The following is a 21,044-nucleotide window of genomic DNA, read 5'->3' as shown; positions in this document are numbered from 1 at the left end:
CTGCAGACTATAAACATCCTCCGTAGACTGTATTACACTACACAGCTTGGTGTTATCTGCAAAAATAGACACAGTGCTATTAATTCCTACCTCTATATCATTAATAAATATATTAAATAGTAGTGGGCCAAGCACAGAACACTCATAACTGGTGACCATTCCGAGTAGGAATCATTGACCACAACTCTCTGGATATGATCCTTCAGCCAGTTCTCAATCCACTTGCAAATTATCCTGCCAAACCAATAGACCTTATTTTACCCATCAAGTGTCTGTGGGGGACAGTGTCAATTGCCTTCGCACAGTCCAAGAACACTATATCCACAGCTGCTCCTCCATCCAGGCATCTGCTCACCTCTTCATAGAAGCAGATCAGGTTAGTTTGACAACTTCTATCCTTAGTAAACCCATGCTGAGTGTCATTTATTATACTATTTGATGACACATACTCCAGTATATAGTCTTTTACTATCCCTTCCAATATTTTCCCCACAAAGGAAGTTAAGCTTACAGGCCTGTAATATATTTATGTAATTTATATATACAGGCAGTCCCCGGGTTACATACAAGATAGGGTCCGGAGGTTTGTCCTTAAGTTGAATTTGTATGTAAGTCGAAAATGTATATATTATAATTGTAGATCCAGACAAAAAAAATTTTGGCCCCAGTGACAATTGGAGCTTAAACAATCTTGGGACCAAGAATTATCAATAAAGCTTCATTACAGACACCTTACAGGCTATTATTGCAATCTGGGACTATAGTAAAGTATTCAGAAAGCTGCACCAGAGGTCATAGGGTTCGGTTTGTAACTATGGGTTGTCTTTAAGTCAGATGTTCTTAGGTAGGGGAACGCCTGTATTGGCACCACATTTGCCTTGCGCCAGTCACTTGGCACCACACCAGACATTACGGAATCCCTGAAGATTTTAGACAGTGGTACAGCAATAACAGAACTGAGTTCTTTAAGAACTCTGGGGTGTAACCCATCTGGTCCAGGAGCCTTGTACACATTGGGGCAGATTTACATACTTGGCCCATTCGCGATCCAGCGGAGCGTTCTCTGCGGTGGATTTGGGTCTCCCGGCGATTCACTAAGGCAGTTCCTCCGATGTCCACCAGGTGTCGCTGCTGCACTGGAGTCCGCCGAGGCCCGCCGGAGTTCACGATCCTATACTTGGTGAAGGTAAGTGCGTGTCCCGCGACACTTTTTTTAAAAAAAATGCGGCGGTTTCATACGGCCACGCCCCCAATTTCCGTTGCGTGCATGCCGGCGCCCATGCGCCACAATCCGGTCGCGTGCGCCAAAAACCCAGGGCAATACAGGGAAAATCTGCGCAAATTGGAAATATTCGGGTAACACGTCGAGAAAACACGAATCGGGCCCTTAGTAAATTACCCCCTCAATTGATTTTATTGAGGTAAGATTGGATCATGTCTACATTCAGCCAGTCTGGTATGTTCAAGGATGTATGACCCGCACTGGCACCACCCACGTCAGAAGTTCTTTCTTCCATCTTATAAACGGAGCTAAAAACCTATTGAGTATCTCAGCCTTCTCTTGGTCTCCAATCACCAATGCCCCATTTTCAAAATAAAGGGGTCCAACCTGTTATGACCCATTTTTTTCTTCATTGATATACTTAAAAATTTCTTGGGATTTGTTTTGCTATCTTTAGGCACCTGTCTTTCATTTTGTACTTTGGCTGATTTGATTTCCTTTTTACAGATTTTGGTAAGTTTTTTGTAAGTATTGACAGTCTCAGGTGAACTGTCAGATTTATATTTATTGAGTGCCCCCTTTTTCTCATTAATTGCCCTTTTAACTGTAGCTGTAAGCCACGTGGGGTGTAATCTCGCCCGTCTATACTTGTTACCTGTTGGAATAAATTTAGAAGTATAATAACCCAGGATAGATTTGAATTTCTCCCATTTAACATTAGTATCTTTATGTGACAGTATCTAACCCCAGTCTATATCCTGTAGTGCAGCCCTGAATTTCTGGAAATTAGCCCACTTAAAACTCAAAGTTTTCGATTTTCCCACTTGTTTCTGCTTTTTACAGTTTAAGAGGAAAATAATTATATTATGATCACTGTTCCCAAGGGTTTCCCGGACACTGACATTTTGGACAATCTCCGCATTGTTAGAAATCACAAGGTCCAACAATGCATCACCTCTTGTGGGATCTTCTGCAAGCTGCACCATATAATTATCCTACAGAAAGTTGATAAAATGTCTCCCCTCCTCAGAGATGTTAGGGGGTCTAAAAATAATTTTCTTAACCAGTTCAGGACCAGGCCCTTTCCTGTTTTTTCATTTCCATTTTTCACTCCCCACCTTCAAAAATCTATAACTTTTTTATTTTTACATGTAAACAGCTGTGTGATGGCTTGTTTTCTGCGTAACAAATTGCACTTCACAATGGTGGCATTGAGTATTCCCGCTGTGTACTGGGAAGCAGGAAAAAAATTCCAATTGCAGTGAAAATGGTGAAAAACCGCATTTGCGCCGTTTTCTTGTGGGATTGGATTTTACGGCTTTCACTGTGAGCCCCAAATGACATATCTACTTTATTCTATGGGTCAATACGATTATGCAGATACCAAATTTGTAAAGGTTTTATAATGTTTTCATACATTTACAAAAATTAAAGATCAACAGGAAAACACCTGCAGCAAAGACTTACCGGCTATGGAGAGGGCTCAGCCCGTGAGCCCTCTCCATACACTGTGACCCGACCGCCGCCGTGAATACACGGCAGGCGGTCGTGAACCTGTTAAAGCTCTTCTGGCTTTGAATTTCAACCCACTAAGTTTCAGCCTCCTCACACACTTCTGAGACCACTGTCTCGTTCACAATCACTTTTAAGTCTCTTCTGACATACAGACATACACCACCTCCTTTCCTATTTGCCCTGTCTTTCTGAAAGAGTGTAAAACCTTGAATATTAACACCCCAATCATGTGATGCATCGAGCCTTGTCTCAGCTACACCAACAACATCTAACTGTTCCTCTAATACCAAAGCCTCATGCTCACCCATTTTGCCTGTGATACTTCTGGCATTTGTGAACATACACTTTAATTTTCCACTACCTTAGTCCCCCATACACCGCCCACCTCACCACCCACCAACATAACCTGTCCCCTCTCTGACCTGTCTACCCCTTTAGTGCCTTCATTGTCCTCCTCCCCTGTTCCTAGTGTAAATACTCTGCCACCCCTGCTAGGATCTTCTCCCCCAGCACAGCAGCCCCCCTTCAATTTAGGTGCAAGTTATCAACGGAAAACAGCTTGTACCCCAATGAAAAGTCAGCCCAGTGCTCTAGGAACCTAAATCCCTCTGCTCTACACCAGGATCTGAGCCATGCATTTAACTCCCTGAGGTTCCGCTGTCTTCTCTGTGTAGCGCATGGCACAGGTAGAATTCCAGAGAATACTACCTTGGAGGTCCTTCGCTTAAGCTTTGAACCTAATTCTTTAAAATTATTCTTCAGGCTCCTCCACCTACCATCTATTCTGTTATTAGTACCTTCGTTTCTTTGACCCCTTCCTACCCCCTCTATTTACAGTAACCCAGCTACTCACCTGGCCCTGCTGGCTTACCTCTCCACCCTCCACTTCTACCCCGCTTATTGCTTGCTCAGTGAGCAGCATACTCCTCTCAAGATTGTCGATTGCTCACAGACGTGCTATATCTTCCTCCAGATCTCTAACACAAGCTTCCAGTAGAAAAATTTGGGCAGCTGTTGCAGCCGTATTCACCCTGGAACTCCTGCTCCAGCAGTGTACACACACGGCAGAGTGTGTACTAGAGCATACCACCAATCTTGCTAGCCATATCCTAGTTACAAAACTGTGATGAGTATATAAATCAAGAGATATAAAATGTAGATTACTTATATTAGTGAAAAAAATTATTTTTCAAAATTTGACTTTTTACTATTCTTTTAATTTCTGTGAAACATGGAGGGTATAGAAAAGGTCATTATACTCCTTAATAAATTCCTTTAGGTTTGTAGTTACCAAAATGAGGTCACTTGTTGGGGTTTTTAACTGTTCCCATTCCCCAGAGTATTTGCAAATGAATGATGGTGGATTAAAACTGCTTCAGGAAAATCTACTCACTCATAGCCAAATGGTGCTCACTCTGTTCTGTGCCCTGCTGTGTGCCCCAAAAGCAGTTTACATCCCCACGTTGCATATTTCGGTAATCGGGAGGAATTGTGCAACAAATTGGATGTGTGTTTTTTCCTACAAACCATTTAAAATTTGTAAATTTTAGGTCTAAATTAATATATTAGTGAAAAAAATTATTTTTCTAAATTTTACTTCTATTTTTCTTAAATTCCTGTGAAACACTGAAAGGGTTAACAAACTTTCTAGAAGTGGTTTTGAAAAGCTGGATGGGGGCTTTTTTGAGATTGGAGTGATTTGTGATGGTTTCTTATTGCAAAGTCTTTTAAAAAGCCCTTTCTTAATTGCACTAGTCCATAAACACGGATTTCCAAATTTTCCTAAAAATTGCTGTTACTATTGTAAGTCTGCTAACATCCTAGAAAAATTTAAGAATGTTTACAAAGTTATCACAATATAATGCAGAGCTATGGTAAATGTTATTTATTAAGTAATTTGGATGGTAAGATTGTCTGTCTAAAAAGAAAACATTTTAAATTAGGAAAATTGCTGATTTTATTGCTATATTTCCCCTTTTTTCATAAAAAACTTAAATCATATCAACTAACATTTACCACTGACATAAAGCACAGTGGTGTACATTTATCAAGCTGTCTGAAAGTCAGAATATTTCTAGTTTCCCATGGCAACCAATCACAGCTCAGCTTTCATTTTACCAGTGCTTATGAATATTTCAGAAGAGAGCTGTGATTGGTTGCCATGGGCAACTAGAAATATTCTGACTTTCAGACAGCTTGATAAATCTGCCCCAGTGTGTCATGAAAAAAACAATATCAAAATAACATAGATAAGTTAATGAGTTCCGAAGTTATTATCAAACAAAATGATACATGTCAGGTCTGAAAATAGGCTTGTCTCCTGAAGGCCAATTTAGGCTGTGTCCTTAAGGCGTGAATTTTTAAACGCACAGGGAGGGGCTTGGCCTGATTTCATAAGCATTTCAAGTGAAAATCATACGATCGATAACAAGCACATGTTTTTCATTGTTTACATTTGGGGAGTAGCAACAACACATGTTGGGGAGAAATATTTCCCAATGTGCTTAACATCCATTCCAAGACACAATTCATGCAGAATATTTAACATTTTAGGGTGATGCCACACAAGGCGTTTTGAAACCGTTTTTGGTCCGTTTTTAAGCAGTCCATTTTTTGAAAACGCATCCGTTTTTGACAGGTTTTACACCCTTATGGTGATGCCACACATGGCATTTTTGGTCCGTTTTTAAGCATGCATTTTCAGTCCGATTTAAAACGCATGTGTTTTTGACCGTTTACCATACGTTTGGCTGCTTACAACCTGTTTATCTATTAAGATAATTGGGAAAAACAGACAGAAACGGATGCGTTTTCAAAAATGGATGCATTATAAAAACGCGTGTGTTTTTAAACGGACTGAAAATGCATGCTTAAAAACGGACTGAAACGCTATGTGTGGCATCACTCTTAGTGTGAATGTATGTAAAGTGTAGATTAAGTGTTCCCGAATAAAATATGATGTGCATAAAATTGTTGAATGTAATCATATACCTGTGCTTGAGGACGGATTTGTACTGTTAATGTAATTATTCAAATTACTAATATGATCACATATATTCATTAATAGGTAGGTGGGCAGGAATCAGTTATGTTCTTCAGGTCTTGTTTTTTCTAACTCTTTCAGCATATAGTTTACATATACTGGCAGGTAAAAGTCTTTGTTTGGCCAGCTCACCCATAAGGCAATACAATACCAAACCACTTGACACGTGTAGAAGCGTAGTGCACAAGACCACTCCGAAGTCCATGGATAAACTTTCCACGCTAAATAGCAACTCGTCCATCACAGGAAAAACATGTGTGTGGTGGAAAACTTCTTTATTGTTTCAAACATATGCAACGTGTGAAGCAATAAAGAAGTTTTTCCACCAATTAATTCTAGTTATGCCTCTGCTTTAAGTCACTAGTGATAAAGCTACAGTGCAAATTTAATGTATACATCAGGCATACATCTCATTAAAGGTAATCTTTCAAAAGCTAAACACATCAAAATCTAAGTGTCTAAATAAATCAACAAGAAGCTGAGATCTTGAGTTTGGTGGTAAATTATAACAAAAAATACACTCAAAGGTCATATAGATTTTATATGCAAGAGAATAAACTTTATTTACATATAACTGGTAACTGCTTGAAGATCACATGTTGATACAGGTGTTTAGATTTTTTAGCCATTAGGTCCGTTAAAGTATGTTTGGGTTTATTCATTTGGGTCCTTGCAGAATCCAAAATCTGTATTCGTAACACTCCCAACTAATGATCTGTCCACTTCACATGTAAGCCCACTTTCACAGGGACAGTAATAGTAGACCCCATAAAGATGCTAAAAAAAAAAAGATACATATTTGTTCAATCAGCAGGAGATACAGCACGATAATGTACATCATACCCTGAAATATTTCTCTTTGCATAGCATGTGGATGGGATTTATATGTTATATTTTTCAGTTTTTTTTCTTTTACTTCTATTTCTTTGTTTATGTTTAGAAATAAAATGCCTAAGTAAACAGTTGTTAACACTTGCGTTTACAAATCATGGATGGTAACGCTTGAGTTAACGCATGCGTTAACAATGCATTAACGGTTGGGTTTTGTAAACACATGTGTTAACATTCAATGCATTTTTAAACTACGTGTGACCGCACCCTGACATGTGGAGTTTAAATGCAGTACAACAGCTGAGTTGTTAATTTGCCTAATTAGTTAGACAAATTAGCAATTTAACTAATTAGTTTAAAATTGTTCAAACAAAAATGTTTAAAATTTGCATTTACAAAACACAATGTTAATGCAATGCTAACAATAAGATCATGTTACATTTACATTTTGTTAATGCATTGTTAATTGGTGCTAAAGGGGTTTTCCCACGAAAATTCTCAAATCTCAATCCCCTAGCGACAACACAATAAAGATCATTTTAACCCCTTACGTTTTAACTGTTTTAAATCACTCTCTAGGCTGCTCAGTGCAAAATACCAGGGTGTGGACAGGGACTCTCTTAGCAGACACATTGGGGGTCATTTACTAAGGGCCCAATTCGGGTTTTCCCGACGTGTTACCCGAATATTTCTGATTTGCGCCGATTTTCCCTGTATTGCCCCGGGATTTTGGCGCACGCCATCGGATTGTGGCACATCGGCGCTGGCATGCACGCGACAGAAATCGGGGGGTGTGGCCGGACGAAAACCCGACGGATTCGGAAAAAACGCCGCATTTAAAAAAAAAAAAATTGGTCGCACGGGCCATACTTACATGCACCAGGATGAATACAATGAACTCCGGGGCACCTCGGCGGACTTCGGCGCAGCAGCGCCACCTGGTGGACATCGGGCGCAGGACCTTCATGAATCGCCGGAAGACCTGAACGTTCGTCGGAGAAGCCGCCACTGGAATGCGAATGGACCGGGTAAGTAAATGTGCCCCATTATGATCCACCTAGTTCTGTGGGGTGACAGCGTGGTTAGATTATCAGGGTGTAGGTGTATATAACTCTTTCATCTGGATTCTGACATTATACTAATACACTGACATATAGAAAGACAGATCAGAGATGATGAGATGCATGACAGACTTTTACACTGTGAGGGTGATGCCACACATGGTGTTTTAACCCGGTTTTGGTCAGTTTTTAAACAGTTTTTGATAACGCATCTGTTTTTGGCAGTTTTTACCAATTAGCTGAATTAAAACTGGTCAAACATGGATGCGTTTTCAAAAAACGCTTGCGTTTTTGGACAGACCGCTTAAAAACGGACCAAAAACAGTGTGGCATCACCCTTACACTTTTAGCTCTGCTACATTTACCTCTGCACTTTTAGTTCTTAAAGATATGTGCCTGCCTCCCCTTTCCTCCGGATCACTTATTTCCTTGTAGTTTGTAGCATGCAGCTTCTCTCTGACACCGATTCACTTCCTACCAGGACATTGTGAGCAGTGTGACCTCCATGCAGGGAGCGTGACTACAGGCTCAAAGCAGAAAGACACAGAAACTCAGCACCACGGCTGTCACACAGAAATCCAAGATGGTGGCTCTAAAGTCAGAAGTTACAGGACTGTGTCTAGGGGCAGGATAAGGTATCATTTTGGTCTTCTGAGTACATATAAGAATTAGCATTAGATAAGAATTAGCATTAGAATAAAGCATAAACAATGCGTTTTGTAAAGGCAAACGATAACAGCAATGCGCATTTCCTCCCCTCAGCTGTTGCTGTCATATGTGAACACAGCCTAAGGCTGGCACCACACGTAGCCCTTCATCTGCGCTTGCAAACGCAAACAAAGTCGCGCCCACTGGGGCAGGCCTCGGCCGATCGCATCGGCGTTTCTATGGAAACGCCTGCGATCGGGAACGATCTTTGTCTGCGTTTGCAGGTGATGCCAAAAGTGGCGTTTTGAATGCGTTTTTGGCCCGTCCGTCATAAAACGCATCCGTTTTTGACCAGTTTGAATTAAGATAATAATTGGTGAAACCTGTCAAAAACGGATGCGTTAAAAACGGGCAAAAACGTGTTCAAAAAGACATGTGTGCCATCACCCTTCAGAGGGAAGAGGTCTTTGGTTGTACTGGGTCTGACTGGCATCTCTGCTTAACCCTCTCAGACCCAGCGATTCTGTGACCATCAGGTCTGTAGACACATTAGCACTGAAAATGCCTCTATTCACTAAATATTGCTACTTCAGCAATGTGCAGTGAGGAAAGATATAATATGATAAAATATGATTTTACAACCATAGTAAAACGAATAAAAAGTAAAACGTTTTTAAATAAAAATAAATTAATAAAATAATAAAAATACCCCAATGCCCCCAATTACATATAAAATCACATATAATGGAAAAAAGTGAAAATCATCACAAACCCCTACAAATATGGTATTAACTCATCTGTAATGACCCATACAATAAAACTATCAATATTGAACCTGCACGATGAACGCCATTAAAAAAAAGGCCAAAAATATGTGGTTTTATAAATAAATTAAGCTTAGAGGAGACATCCTAGCATCACTCTTCTCCTCCAAGACTCCTTACTGGTCATATAATTATAGTATTCAAAGCTATTTTATAGGTAATGTCAAATCTCCCTGAATGTCAAAGGAAATTACTGTACCATAAACTGACAGTGTCCCGGATAATGGGTAGAAGGGGTGGTTTGTGTACCCAAATCCCCATGAAAGATTCCCTAAGAGAAAATGATGACTATAGGTCTTCTTGTTTGTTACTTTCCAGCAAGAATCAATTTGATTTGTTATTTAGATTTTATGTTTGTTTTGATAAACATTTTGAATTCAAATAATGCCTTTTACTCTTCATGAAAAGTATTGTATTGGTATCAAGTATCGCAATACTTTTCCGGGGATTGTATCTCACTCAAAATTCTGGTGTCGGTCCAACCCCACATTGCAGATCATGTCAGAGTGCAATGCATGAAAAGCTGACTATTTTGCTTGCTTTTTTGGTCAGTTTTCCTAGTCATCAGTGTTTTTGCGTATTTTACACGTTTTTTGTTTGCATTTTCAGTGTGTTTTTCATGCATTTTTCAAATCACATGATTCTATAATTGGTACCCAAATGCCACTTCCTACCTTTTTTTCACATCACCTAGCAATCCCTCCACTTAAAACGCAAGTGCAATGCGTTTTTGATGCGTCTCCATAGCCCTAAATAGGGCATGAAAAAATGCAAATAAGAACAAGGCCATCGAAAAAAATGGGACAGAGTGCAATGCAAGTTTGGAACATCAGAAGCACGTGAAGAATGTGGGCATAAAAACTTTTGTGTAAGTGGCCTAATTCATACCCAAAAGACACAAGTTAGTCAGTAGCCATATAAGGAAGTAAAGCCCAAAGTGGGCCAAGGAAGTATAATTTGTTATGGAGAAAAAAACCTCAGAGCTCTGTAATCAAAAAAAAGAAAAAGGCTATGGATTGGTAGAAACATTTTAAATGCAGTAGACACTCTGACAGGAGGGGGTTGTTGGTAAAAGCAAACTCATTAAACTGCTGGGAGTTGCTGTTCTTTAGCTTGCTGTAATTTTGTATTGATGTAGATTTATGTCAAGGAGATATTATGTATAAGATGTGTAAGATTTGTTTAACTACAGGGCAATTACAAACTTTGTTTAAATATATGGCATCTATATAAGCATCCAGGCCTCTTTTACAACATCCTGGAGATCCTTACAACCTGATAAACTCTGACCTGCAGAATGTTCTGTGGTGACCACAAAAGCCATTTGGTAACCTCTCCTCTGCACCTACCCCACCCCTGCATCTAGGGATTTGGAAACAAAGAAACTGTTTAAATATTTCTGGACTCTACCCCCTCATTAACCCTCTGGACTAATTAATGAATGGGAGGTTCCAAACTGAGAAGATATAAAACAATATGAAATACAGGAAACAATATGAAATACAGGAAATCGTGTTCACATTTTGGGGGCTGCTTGACAAGCTGAGTGTGTTTCTCCCTCCTCCAGGGAATCAGGATTTACTTCAAGTTGTAAGTTTCTGTTAGTTTTCTCCCTTTTTAGTTCATAACTGTTTTGCCGTGTTGTGTGTCATTTTATTTTGTAATTCTGTTGTTTTTAATATCTTTTTTATGCACTGACCAACTTTTTGTAATTAAAGATTTCCACTTTAATTTTCTTCCCTGTATGCTCTGCGAACTCATAGCCTTGTGAAGTGTGGTTAGCTGTGTTACTGCTAAAGTGCTGAGCGTGCATGTCTAGTGGTGTAACGAGGTGACTGCTTGAGAAGCAAGAGTTGATGTAGAGTGGGATACTTATTGGTCCCAGTTAGAGATGAGCGAACATACTCGTCCGAGCTTGATGCTCGATCGAGCATTAGCGTACACGTAACTGCTCGTTGCTCGGACGAATACTTCGCCCGCTCGAGAAAATGGCAGCTCCCGCCGTTTTGCTTTTTGGCGGCCAGAAACAGAGCCAATCACAAGCCAGGAGACTCTGCACTCCACCCAGCATGACGTGGTACCCTTACACGTCGATAGCAGTGGTTGGCTGGCCAGATCAGGTGACCCTGGGATAGACTAGCCGCTGCCTGTGCTGCTCGGATCATTCTGTGTCTGGATGCCGCTAGGGAGAGAGCTTCTGCTGGTTAGGGAAAGCGATAGGGTGTTCTATTAGAATAGTGTTAGGCAGGAGTGATTCAACAAGAACCCAACAGCCCTTCTTAGGGCTACAATAACGTTATACTTTTTTTTTTATTTGCTTGTGGCTGGGCTTGCTGGCACTAGTAGTGCAGCTAGTACCATATTGTGAGGAATTTGCAGGGGGACTTGCTACCGTTGTGTTTAGCTCTTAGTGACACACATATCCACCTCAAACACCAAAGTGGGAAAATTTATTAGGGGTTTGATTTCAATTAGGCACAGTCTGCCAGTTTCTTTTTATTTTACGTTTATTTTTTTCATAACTCAGCGTCATCTCATCTGGCATATTAGTGTGCTTTCATACTTGGCTAGAAAATAGCCATAGGAGAATCCAAACGGCTTACTTACGCCTACAGTAGCGTTATATATATTTGATTTCTGGTTGATCTGCTGGTGGCTGTACTTGCTGCAGTGCATCTACTAGCAAATTGTGAGCAATTTGGAGTGAGACTTGCGACCGCTGTGTTTTGCGCTTAGTGACGCACATATCCATCGCAAAGACCGAAGTGGGAAAATTTATTAGGGCCCGGGGTTGTATTTCAATTAGGCACAGTCTGCCATTTCCTTTTTTATTTTACGTTTATTTTTTTCATAACTCAGCGTCATCTCATCTGGCATAGTAGTGTGCTTTCATACTTGGCTAGAAAATAGCCATAGGAGAATCCAAACGGCTTACTTACGCCTACAGTAGCGTTATATATATATTTGATTTCTGGTTGATCTGCTGGTGGCTGTACTTGCTGCAGTGCATCTACTAGCAAATTGTGAGCAATTTGGAGTGAGACTTGCGACCGCTGTGTTTTGCGCTTAGTGACGCACATATCCATCGCAAAGACCGAAGTGGGAAAATTTATTAGGGCCCGGGGTTGTATTTCAATTAGGCACAGTCTGCCATTTCCTTTTTTATTTTACGTTTATTTTTTTCATAACTCAGCGTCATCTCATCTGGCATAGTAGTGTGCTTTCATACTTGGCTAGAAAATAGCCATAGGAGAATCCAAACGGCTTACTTACGCCTACAGTAGCGTTATATATATATTTGATTTCTGGTTGATCTGCTGGTGGCTGTACTTGCTGCAGTGCATCTACTAGCAAATTGTGAGCAATTTGGAGTGAGACTTGCGACCGCTGTGTTTTGCGCTTAGTGACGCACATATCCATCGCAAAGACCGAAGTGGGAAAATTTATTAGGGCCCGGGGTTGTATTTCAATTAGGCACAGTCTGCCATTTCCTTTTTTATTTTACGTTTATTTTTTTCATAACTCAGCGTCATCTCATCTGGCATAGTAGTGTGCTTTCATACTTGGCTAGAAAATAGCCATAGGAGAATCCAAACGGCTTACTTACGCCTACAGTAGCGTTATATATATTTGATTTCTGGTTGATCTGCTGGTGGCTGTACTTGCTGCAGTGCATCTACTAGCAAATTGTGAGCAATTTGGAGTGAGACTTGCGACCGCTGTGTTTTGGGCTTAGTGACGCACATATCCATCGCAAAGACCGAAGTGGGAAAATTTATTAGGGCCCGGGGTTGTATTTCAATTAGGCACAGTCTGCCATTTCCTTTTTTATTTTACGTTTATTTTTTTCATAACTCAGCGTCATCTCATCTGGCATAGCAGTGTGCTTTCATACTTGGCTAGAAAATAGCCATAGCAATAGGATAGCATCGTTTGGTTTTAAAAACTAAAAAACACAAAAAAAAAAACAAAAAAAACAAAAAAAAGTTAAAAAAAAAATTCAAGTTATAACTCTCATTTTCAAAATGTTTAACCCGAGGGTTAGGGGTAGAGGACGAGGGCGGGGACGTGGGCGTCCAACTACTGCAGGGGTCAGAGGCCGTGGTCCTGGGCGGGGTGAGACACCACCTGCTTATGAGGGAGCAGGGGAACGCCGCAGAGCTACACTCCCTAGATTCATGTCTGAAGTTACTGGGACTCGTGGTAGAGCACTGTTGAGGCCAGAACAGTGCGAACAGGTGATGTCGTGGATTGCCGACAATGCTTCGAGCAATTTGTCCACCAGTCAGTCTTCCACGCAGTCCACCCATGTCACCGAAATCGGCACTCCTCCAGCTCCTGCACCTCAGCCTCCTCCCCCCCAGTCTGCCCCCTCCCAGGAAAATTTGGCATTTGAACCGGCATACTCTGAGGAACTGTTTTCTGGACCCTTCCCACAGTCACAAACCACTTGTCCGGTTGCTGCTGAGCAATTTTCCGATGCCCAGGTTTTCCACCAGTCGCAGTCTGTGGGTGATGATGACCTTCTTGACGTAGTGGAAGGTGTGTTTAAAGAGGTGTCCGACGATGAGGAGACACGGTTGTCAGACAGTGGGGAAGTTGTTGTCAGGGCAGGAAGTCCGAGGGGGGAGCAGACTGAGGGATCGGAGGACCTAAGCTGGGTTGATAGGCCGGGTGAACACAGTGCTTCTGAGACGGAGGAGAGTCCTCGACCAGAACAGGTTGGAAGAGGCAGTGGTGGGGCCAGACGGAGAGGCAGGGCCAGAGCAGGTGCATCAGCGCCAAATGTGTCACGTAGTGAAGCTCCCGTGGCGAGGGCTCCCGCGGCGAGGGCTAGATTTTCAGAAGTCTGGAGGTTCTTTAAGGAAACACCGGATGACCGACGGACTGTGGTGTGCAACCTTTGCCAAACCAGGATCAGCAGGGGTTCCACCACTACTAGCTTAACTACCACCAGTATGCGCAGGCATATGAATGCTAAACACCCCACTCAGTGGCACCAAGCCCGTTCACCTCCGGCCGTGCACACCACTGCTCCTTCCCCTGTTTCAGCTGATAGTCAGCCCCCTGCCCAGGACCCTGGCACAAAAACCCCATCGTCGCCTCCACGATCCTCCACAGCATCCACCAGCGTTCAGCTCTCCATACCCCAGACGCTGGAGCGGAAACGCGAATATAGTGCAACCCACCCGCACGCCCAAGCCCTTAATGTCCACATCTCCAGATTGCTCAGCCTGGAGATGCTGCCCTATAGGCTAGTAGAGACCGAGGCCTTTCGCAACCTCATGGCGGCGGCCGCCCCTCGGTATTCGGTCCCCAGCCGCCACTACTTTTCCCGATGTGCCATCCCAGCCCTGCACCAGCACGTGTCAGACAACATCATCCGTGCCCTGACCAACGCCGTTTCAGACAAGGTCCACCTGACCACGGACACGTGGACGAATGCTGCCGGGCAGGGCCACTATATATCGCTGACGGCACATTGGGTTAACTTGGTGGAGGCTGGGACCGAGTCTGACCCTGCGGCTGGTCATATACTGCCGACGCCAAGGATTGCGGGGCCTACCTCGGTCCAGGTGTTTCAGGCCTACTATGCCTCCTCCTCCTCCCACCCCTCCTCCACTTCCTCCTCCGAACTACCATCCGTGGGCATGGCGCCATCAGTCGCTAGCTCTAGGCACAGCAGCAGTGCCGTCGCTAAGCGACAGCAGGCGGTGCTCAAACTGCTGAGCCTAGGCGATAAAAGGCACACCGCCCAAGAACTATTACAGGGCATCACGGCGCAGACTGATCTGTGGCTGGCACCGCTGAACCTGAAGCCAGGCATGGTTGTGTGTGACAAAGGCCGTAACCTGGTGGCGGCTCTGCAACTCGGCAGACTGACACATGTGCCATGCCTGGCCCATGTGTTAAATCTGATAGTTCAGCGTTTCCTCAAGACATACCCCAATCTGTCTGATTTGCTCACGAAGGTGCGCCGCATCTGTGCGCATTTCAGGAAGTCCAGCACAGATGCTGCCACTCTCAGGGCAGCGCAGCGCCGCCTCCAACTGCCCGCTCACCGACTGTTGTGCGACGTGCCCACGAGGTGGAATTCAACACTGACCATGTTATCCAGAGTTTACCAGCAGTGCCGAGCGATTGTAGACTGCCAGATGTCAACTTCCACCAGAACTGGTAGTCAGGTCAGTCAGCTTCCTCAAGTCTACAATGAGGAGTGGACGTGGATGTCTGATATCTGTCAGGTGCTGAGTAACTTTGAGGAGTCAACACAGATGGTCAGTGGCGATGCCACCATCATCAGCCTTACCATCCCGGTGCTTGGCCTGTTGAAAAACTCTCTGATCAGCATGAAGTCGGAAGCTTTGCGCTCGTCACAAGAGACGGGGGAAGAAGATTCCCTTGTTGATAGCCAAAGCACCCTTAGGTCTGTTTCTCAGCGCATATCGGAGGAGGTGGAGGTGGAGGAGGATGAGGAGGAAGAGGAGGAGAATGTTGGCGAGACACAAGAGGGGACCATTGTTGAGTCCTTCACTGTTCAGCGTATATGGGCAGAAGAAGAGGAGTTGGAGGAGGAGGAAATGGACAGTCAGGCCAGTGAGGGGAGTGAATTCTTACGCGTTGGTACTCTAGCGCATATGGCAGATTTCATGCTAGGCTGCCTATCCCGTGACCCTCGCGTTCAAAGAATTTATTCCAGCACCGATTACTGGGTGTTCACTCTCCTGGACCCACGGTACAAGCAAAATCTTTCCACTCTCATCCCTGGAGAGGAAAGGAGTGTGAGAATGCATGAATACCAGCAGGCCCTGGTGCACAAGCTGAAACAGTATTTCCCTTCTGACAGCGCTAGCGGCAGAGTGCGTAGTTCTGCGGGACAAGTAGCGAGGGAGAGTAGGCGAGCAGGCAGCTTGTCCAGCACTGGCAAGGGTACGCTTTACAAGGCTTTTGCCAGCTTTATGTCACCCCAGCAAGACACTGTCACCTGTCCCCAGTCTCGGCAGAGTAGGGCTGATCTTTACAGAAAGATGGTGAGGGAGTACGTAGCTGACCATACCATCGTGCTAAATGATCACACAGCTCCCTACAACTACTGGGTTTCAAAGCTGGACATGTGGCACGAACTGGCGCTGTACGCCTTGGAGGTTCTTGCCTGCCCTGCCGCTAGCGTCTTGTCCGAGCGGGTTTTCAGTGCAGCTGGTGGCATCATCACCGATAAGCGTACACGCCTGTCGACTGACAGCGCTGACAGGCTGACGCTTATTAAGATGAATAAAGCCTGGATTTCTCATAATTTCCAATCTCCACCAGGTGAAGGAAGCTCAACCTGAATAATTTATCAACTCCTCCTCCTCCTCATTTTCCTCCTTCTCCTCCTCTTTGTAGAGTAAAGCAGAGGAAACTGGCTATTTTTTGACAGGGCCCACTGGCTCTAGCTATAGTACTTTATGCATTTAATTTTTCTGGAGGGCCACCGACCCGGTCCTCTGTTTTAAACAATTTTTGGGAGTGCCACATACAGGCACTCAATCTATTCAATTTTTATGGAGGGCCACCTACCTGCTCCTCTGGTTTGAAAACTTTTTTGGACTGCCACATACAGGCACTCAATCTATTCCATTTTACTGGAGGGCCACCTACCTGCTCCTCTGGTTTGAAAAGTTTTTTGGACTGCCACATACAGGCACTCAATCTATTAAATTTTTCTGGAGGGCCACCTACCTGCTCCTCTGGTTTGAAAACTTTTTTGGACTGCCACATACAGGCACTCAATCTATTTCATTTTTCTGGAGGGCCACCTACCTGCTCCTCTGGTTTGAAAACTTTTTTGGACTGCCACATACAGGCACTCAATCTATTTCATTTTTCTGGAGGGCCACCTACCTGCTCCTCTGGTTTGAAAACTTTTTTGGACTGCCACATACAGGCACTATCCAAATTAAATTGTCTCCATAGCAGCCTCCACACGTTGTCTCCATTGCTACCTCCAAAAGTCGTCCATATAGCTGCCTCCATACATCGTCCCCTTATCAAACGAGGTGTGTCAGGCAGAAATTTGGGTTGTTTTCATGGATTCCACATTAAAGTTGTTAACTTTGTCGCCACCCTGCTGTGTTATCCACAAAATATACTGGCAAACTTTTATCATTTACCAATATTATTTCAGCGCTTCTTGCGCATCTGTTTACATTCCCCTCACCCGCCATATCCTAAACTTATAAGAACGCTACTACACTTGATCTTATACAAAAGGTTCTTAGAAGTGCTGTTTGGGGAGTAGCCTAGAGACAGGGGCTTGGATTGGCAAAAGCTCGCCTGGCAGCGGAGCGCCAGCTCCATGCGCATCATGCGCTTCTTGCGCATCTGTTTACATTCCCCTCACCCGCCATATCCCAAACTTATAAGAACGCTACTACACTTAACTTGGTGCAGGCTGGGACCGAGTCTGACCCGGGGGCTAGTCATATACTGCCGACGCAGAGAATTGCAGGGCCTACCTCGGTCCAGGTCTCAAAGGCCTAGTATACCTCCTCCTCCTCCGAATTACCATCCGTGGCCATGGCGCCATCAGTCGGTAGCTCTAGGCACAGCAGCAGTGCCGTCGCTAAGCAACAGCAGGCGGTGCTCAAACTGCTGAGCCTAGGCGATAAAAGGCACACCGCCCAAGAGCTATTACAGGGCATTCCACATCAAACTTGTTAACTTTGTCGCCACCCTGCTGTGTAATCCACAAAATATACTGGCAAACTTTTATCATTTACCGATATTATTTCAGCGCTTCTTGCGCATCTGTTTACATTCCCCTCACCCGCCATATCCCAAACTTATAAGAACGCTACTACACTTGATCTTATACAAAAGGTTCTTAGAAGTGCTGTTTGGGGAGTAGCCTAGAGACAGGGGCTTGGATTGGCGAAAGCTCGCCTGGCAGCGGAGCGCCAGCTCCATGCCAAGATCCAACTAACATAGTTTTAACTGCAGCACCTTTAATCTACTACTAGTTCACTGCCTCCATACATGGTCCCCTTATCAAACGAGCTGTGTCAGGCAGAATTTTGGGTTGTTTTCATGGCTTCCATGTTAACTTTGTCGCCACCCTGCTGTGTAATCCACAAAATATACTGGCAAACTTTTATCATGTACCGATATTATTTGAGCGCTTCTTGCTCACCTCCTTTGGTTCCTCTCTGCCACCCATTGGTTTGAAGCCTGAGTCCATTTAGGGTATGTCGCCATGCCACTCTCTAGCCTGCCGCTGCTGCCGCTGCCTCTGCATGCCGTCCCCTATAGTGTCAGGGTCAATTATTGGATGTTTTAGATGCTATCTAGCTTCATTCTGTCACTCTGTCATGGCCATGCTGTTGCCCATAATTTTGGCATAATGGTGCGATTAAGCAGCCTCAGAGGCATCCATGCATGCTGCCCCTGCTGTTTCCTGTCCATTTCCGTGGTGTTTCCATCCTTTTCTGAGGTTCCCAGGTGTTTGGCCAAGCTTCCCTGTGCAGAGCCTTGGTCCCCTTGAAAAATGCTCGAGTCTCCCATTGACTTCAATGGGGCTCGTTATTCGAGACGAGCACTCGAGCATCGGGAAAAGTTCGTCTCGAATAACGAGTACCCGAGCATTTTAGTGCTCGCTCATCTCTAGTCCCAGTATAAATGCAATAAGTGGTGGCAGCGGGTCTGTATGAGGTGTGATTTATGCTCAATTTGTGTCCTGAGTGAAAGGTGAGCGCAAGTTTGAGTAGGCTAAATTAACCCGTACAGTTGCACCCCTTGTCACGTGACGAGGCGGCGGCGTCCTCGCCGTGACAATTTACTTGTCTACAAATTATAGAAATGTAAAGAGAAACATAAATAAATGTAATGCACTTTTATTTTTGTATAATAAATCTTTTTTTTCTGTTCAGGAGGCCACTTTATAAGGGGGAGTAGAGCAAGTAGAAGTTTTATCTGCAGGTAGTGTGATAACACTTTAGCTCCAGTTGCTATTTCATTGATGGCCCTGATGGCTGTCATGACCAGGAGGTGGTCAAGCAACACAGCCAGCTCACTATCTGCTCCGCCAATGCAACCCGCAGTATAAAAACCGGAAGCAGAGAGACCTGGTTCCTGCTAGATAAGCCTGTCTCTACGCTCAAGAAGTCCTCATCCTTTATGCTTTACTGAATGTGCCTGCTTGCAGGTGCTGCAAGCAAGCTAGAAGCAGGCACATTGGAAACTGTGTAGATGCCTGCTGAGAGGCACTGAATGTTTTATAATGATGAGGGGGAAAGCTAATAGGCGTCACTAGTGAATTTAACCAATCCGTCCGTGGCCCCTTTCCTTTTTTGTTCACTCACAACATTAAATCAGTGGAAAAAAACTGAAGTGTGAAAAAGCATATTTAAAAGCAAATTTGTATGCATCCATAAGACAAAATGACTTTAATGAAATGTAACTGCTGCGACAAAAAAACCTGTCAATGCGAGTCAACACTAAGGATACAAACACACATGGAGTTTGTATTGTGTTTACAAATGCACTGCAAACGACCTGGGAAGGGCCATAATGCAGTTGCTTAGGCCTGTGACACAACACGGCGTTTTGGATGCTTTTTCATTGCATTTTTGCATCCTTAAAAAACGCATCATATTTGCATATTGGCATATTGGCTTTTAACCCCTTATCACCGACACTAGTTTTCAGCTCAATGACCAGACTCGATTTTTCAAATCTGACATGTCTCACGATAATTGGTTATAACTTCGGAACGCTTTAACATATCCTGGTGATTTTGAGAATGTTTTCTCGTGATACATTGTACTTCATGTTAGTTATAAAATTTAAGTGATAAGTTTTGCGTTTCGTTCTGAAAAAAAGTGAAAATTTGGCAAAAGTTTGTAAAAATTCTTCATTTTCCAAGTTTGAAATGTTCTGGTTTCCAGACAGGAAGTAAAACTACCCAAAAAGTTTGATAATTAACATTTACAGAATATCTGCTTTATGTTGGGATGATATTTTATGCTTCCGGTCATTTTTCTAGGATGTTATGAGGTGCAGAACTTTAGGTGCGATTTTTCTTATTTTCATGAAAATTGCCATAACTCACATTTTGAGGGACAACTCGGCTTCCAAGTGACTTTGAGAGGCCTAAATAATAGTAAAACCTCATAAATTACCCCACTATAGAAACTTCACCCCTCAACATATGTAAAACAACTTCTATTAAGTTCATTAACCCTTTAAGTGTTTCACATGGGTTAAAAAATATGGACCTGCGATTTAGAAACTATGGAATTTTTTTGGAAATACATTCATTTAGGCCAAAACTGACATTTTCAGAATAAATTAAATGATGAAACGCACTGCAACGCTTGATGCCCAATTCCTCCCGAGTTTACTGATACCCCATATGTGGTGGTAAACTGCTGTACGGGCGCACGGCCGAGCATAGAATGAATGGAGGCGCCGTCCACAGCAGATTTGTATTGTCACATTGTACGACCTATAAATTTTTATTTTTTTTGGTAATGCGATCATATGAGGGCTTATTTTTTATGGGATGAGATACAATGTATAAATAATTTATTTTGGGAGTCTAAAGCTTATTCATGAGATTTTATTAACTATTTCAAGGGGGACACAAACAAAATCATCAATTTTTATTTTGGATTGTGAGCATACCCGCCTCCCCACCCCCCCCACCCCCCCCGCTCACCGTAACGTAAAAATAATATTTTATCTTTATTCTCTGGTTCACTACGATTGCGGTGATACCTCATTTATATAGTTTTTCTTATTTTGCTCAATTTTCCTGAGCAAAACCAATATTGGAGAAAATCGCATTGTTTTTACTATTGACAAGTTTTCAGGGCCATAACTTCTGTATTTTTCTGTTGTCAGATCTGGTTGAGGGCTTA

General features: G+C 43.2%; 1 protein-coding gene across 3 annotated transcripts in view; it reads right to left on the bottom strand.

Annotated features, from left to right (window-relative positions):
* Positions 1-6,313: 6,313 nt before the first annotated feature.
* CLPS (colipase) overlaps positions 6,314-21,044 on the bottom strand; it is a 48,937-nt gene continuing 34,206 nt past the window's right edge. For 2 of the 3 annotated variants that reach the window (XM_072137214.1, XM_072137215.1), the window contains one exon: positions 6,314-6,557. In XM_072137214.1, the coding sequence (XP_071993315.1) occupies positions 6,435-6,557 (123 nt within the window). In that variant the 3' untranslated portion in view covers positions 6,314-6,434. The remainder of the gene's footprint in view (positions 6,558-21,044) is intronic. The other variant, XR_011853267.1, reaches the window with a different exon arrangement.

The sequence above is a fragment of the Engystomops pustulosus genome, chromosome 2 (assembly GCF_040894005.1).
Source record: "Engystomops pustulosus chromosome 2, aEngPut4.maternal, whole genome shotgun sequence".
Lineage (NCBI taxonomy): Eukaryota > Metazoa > Chordata > Amphibia > Anura > Leptodactylidae > Engystomops > Engystomops pustulosus.
The sequence above is the reverse complement of the archived record's forward strand: the minus strand, read 5'-3'. Positions and strand labels throughout refer to the sequence as shown.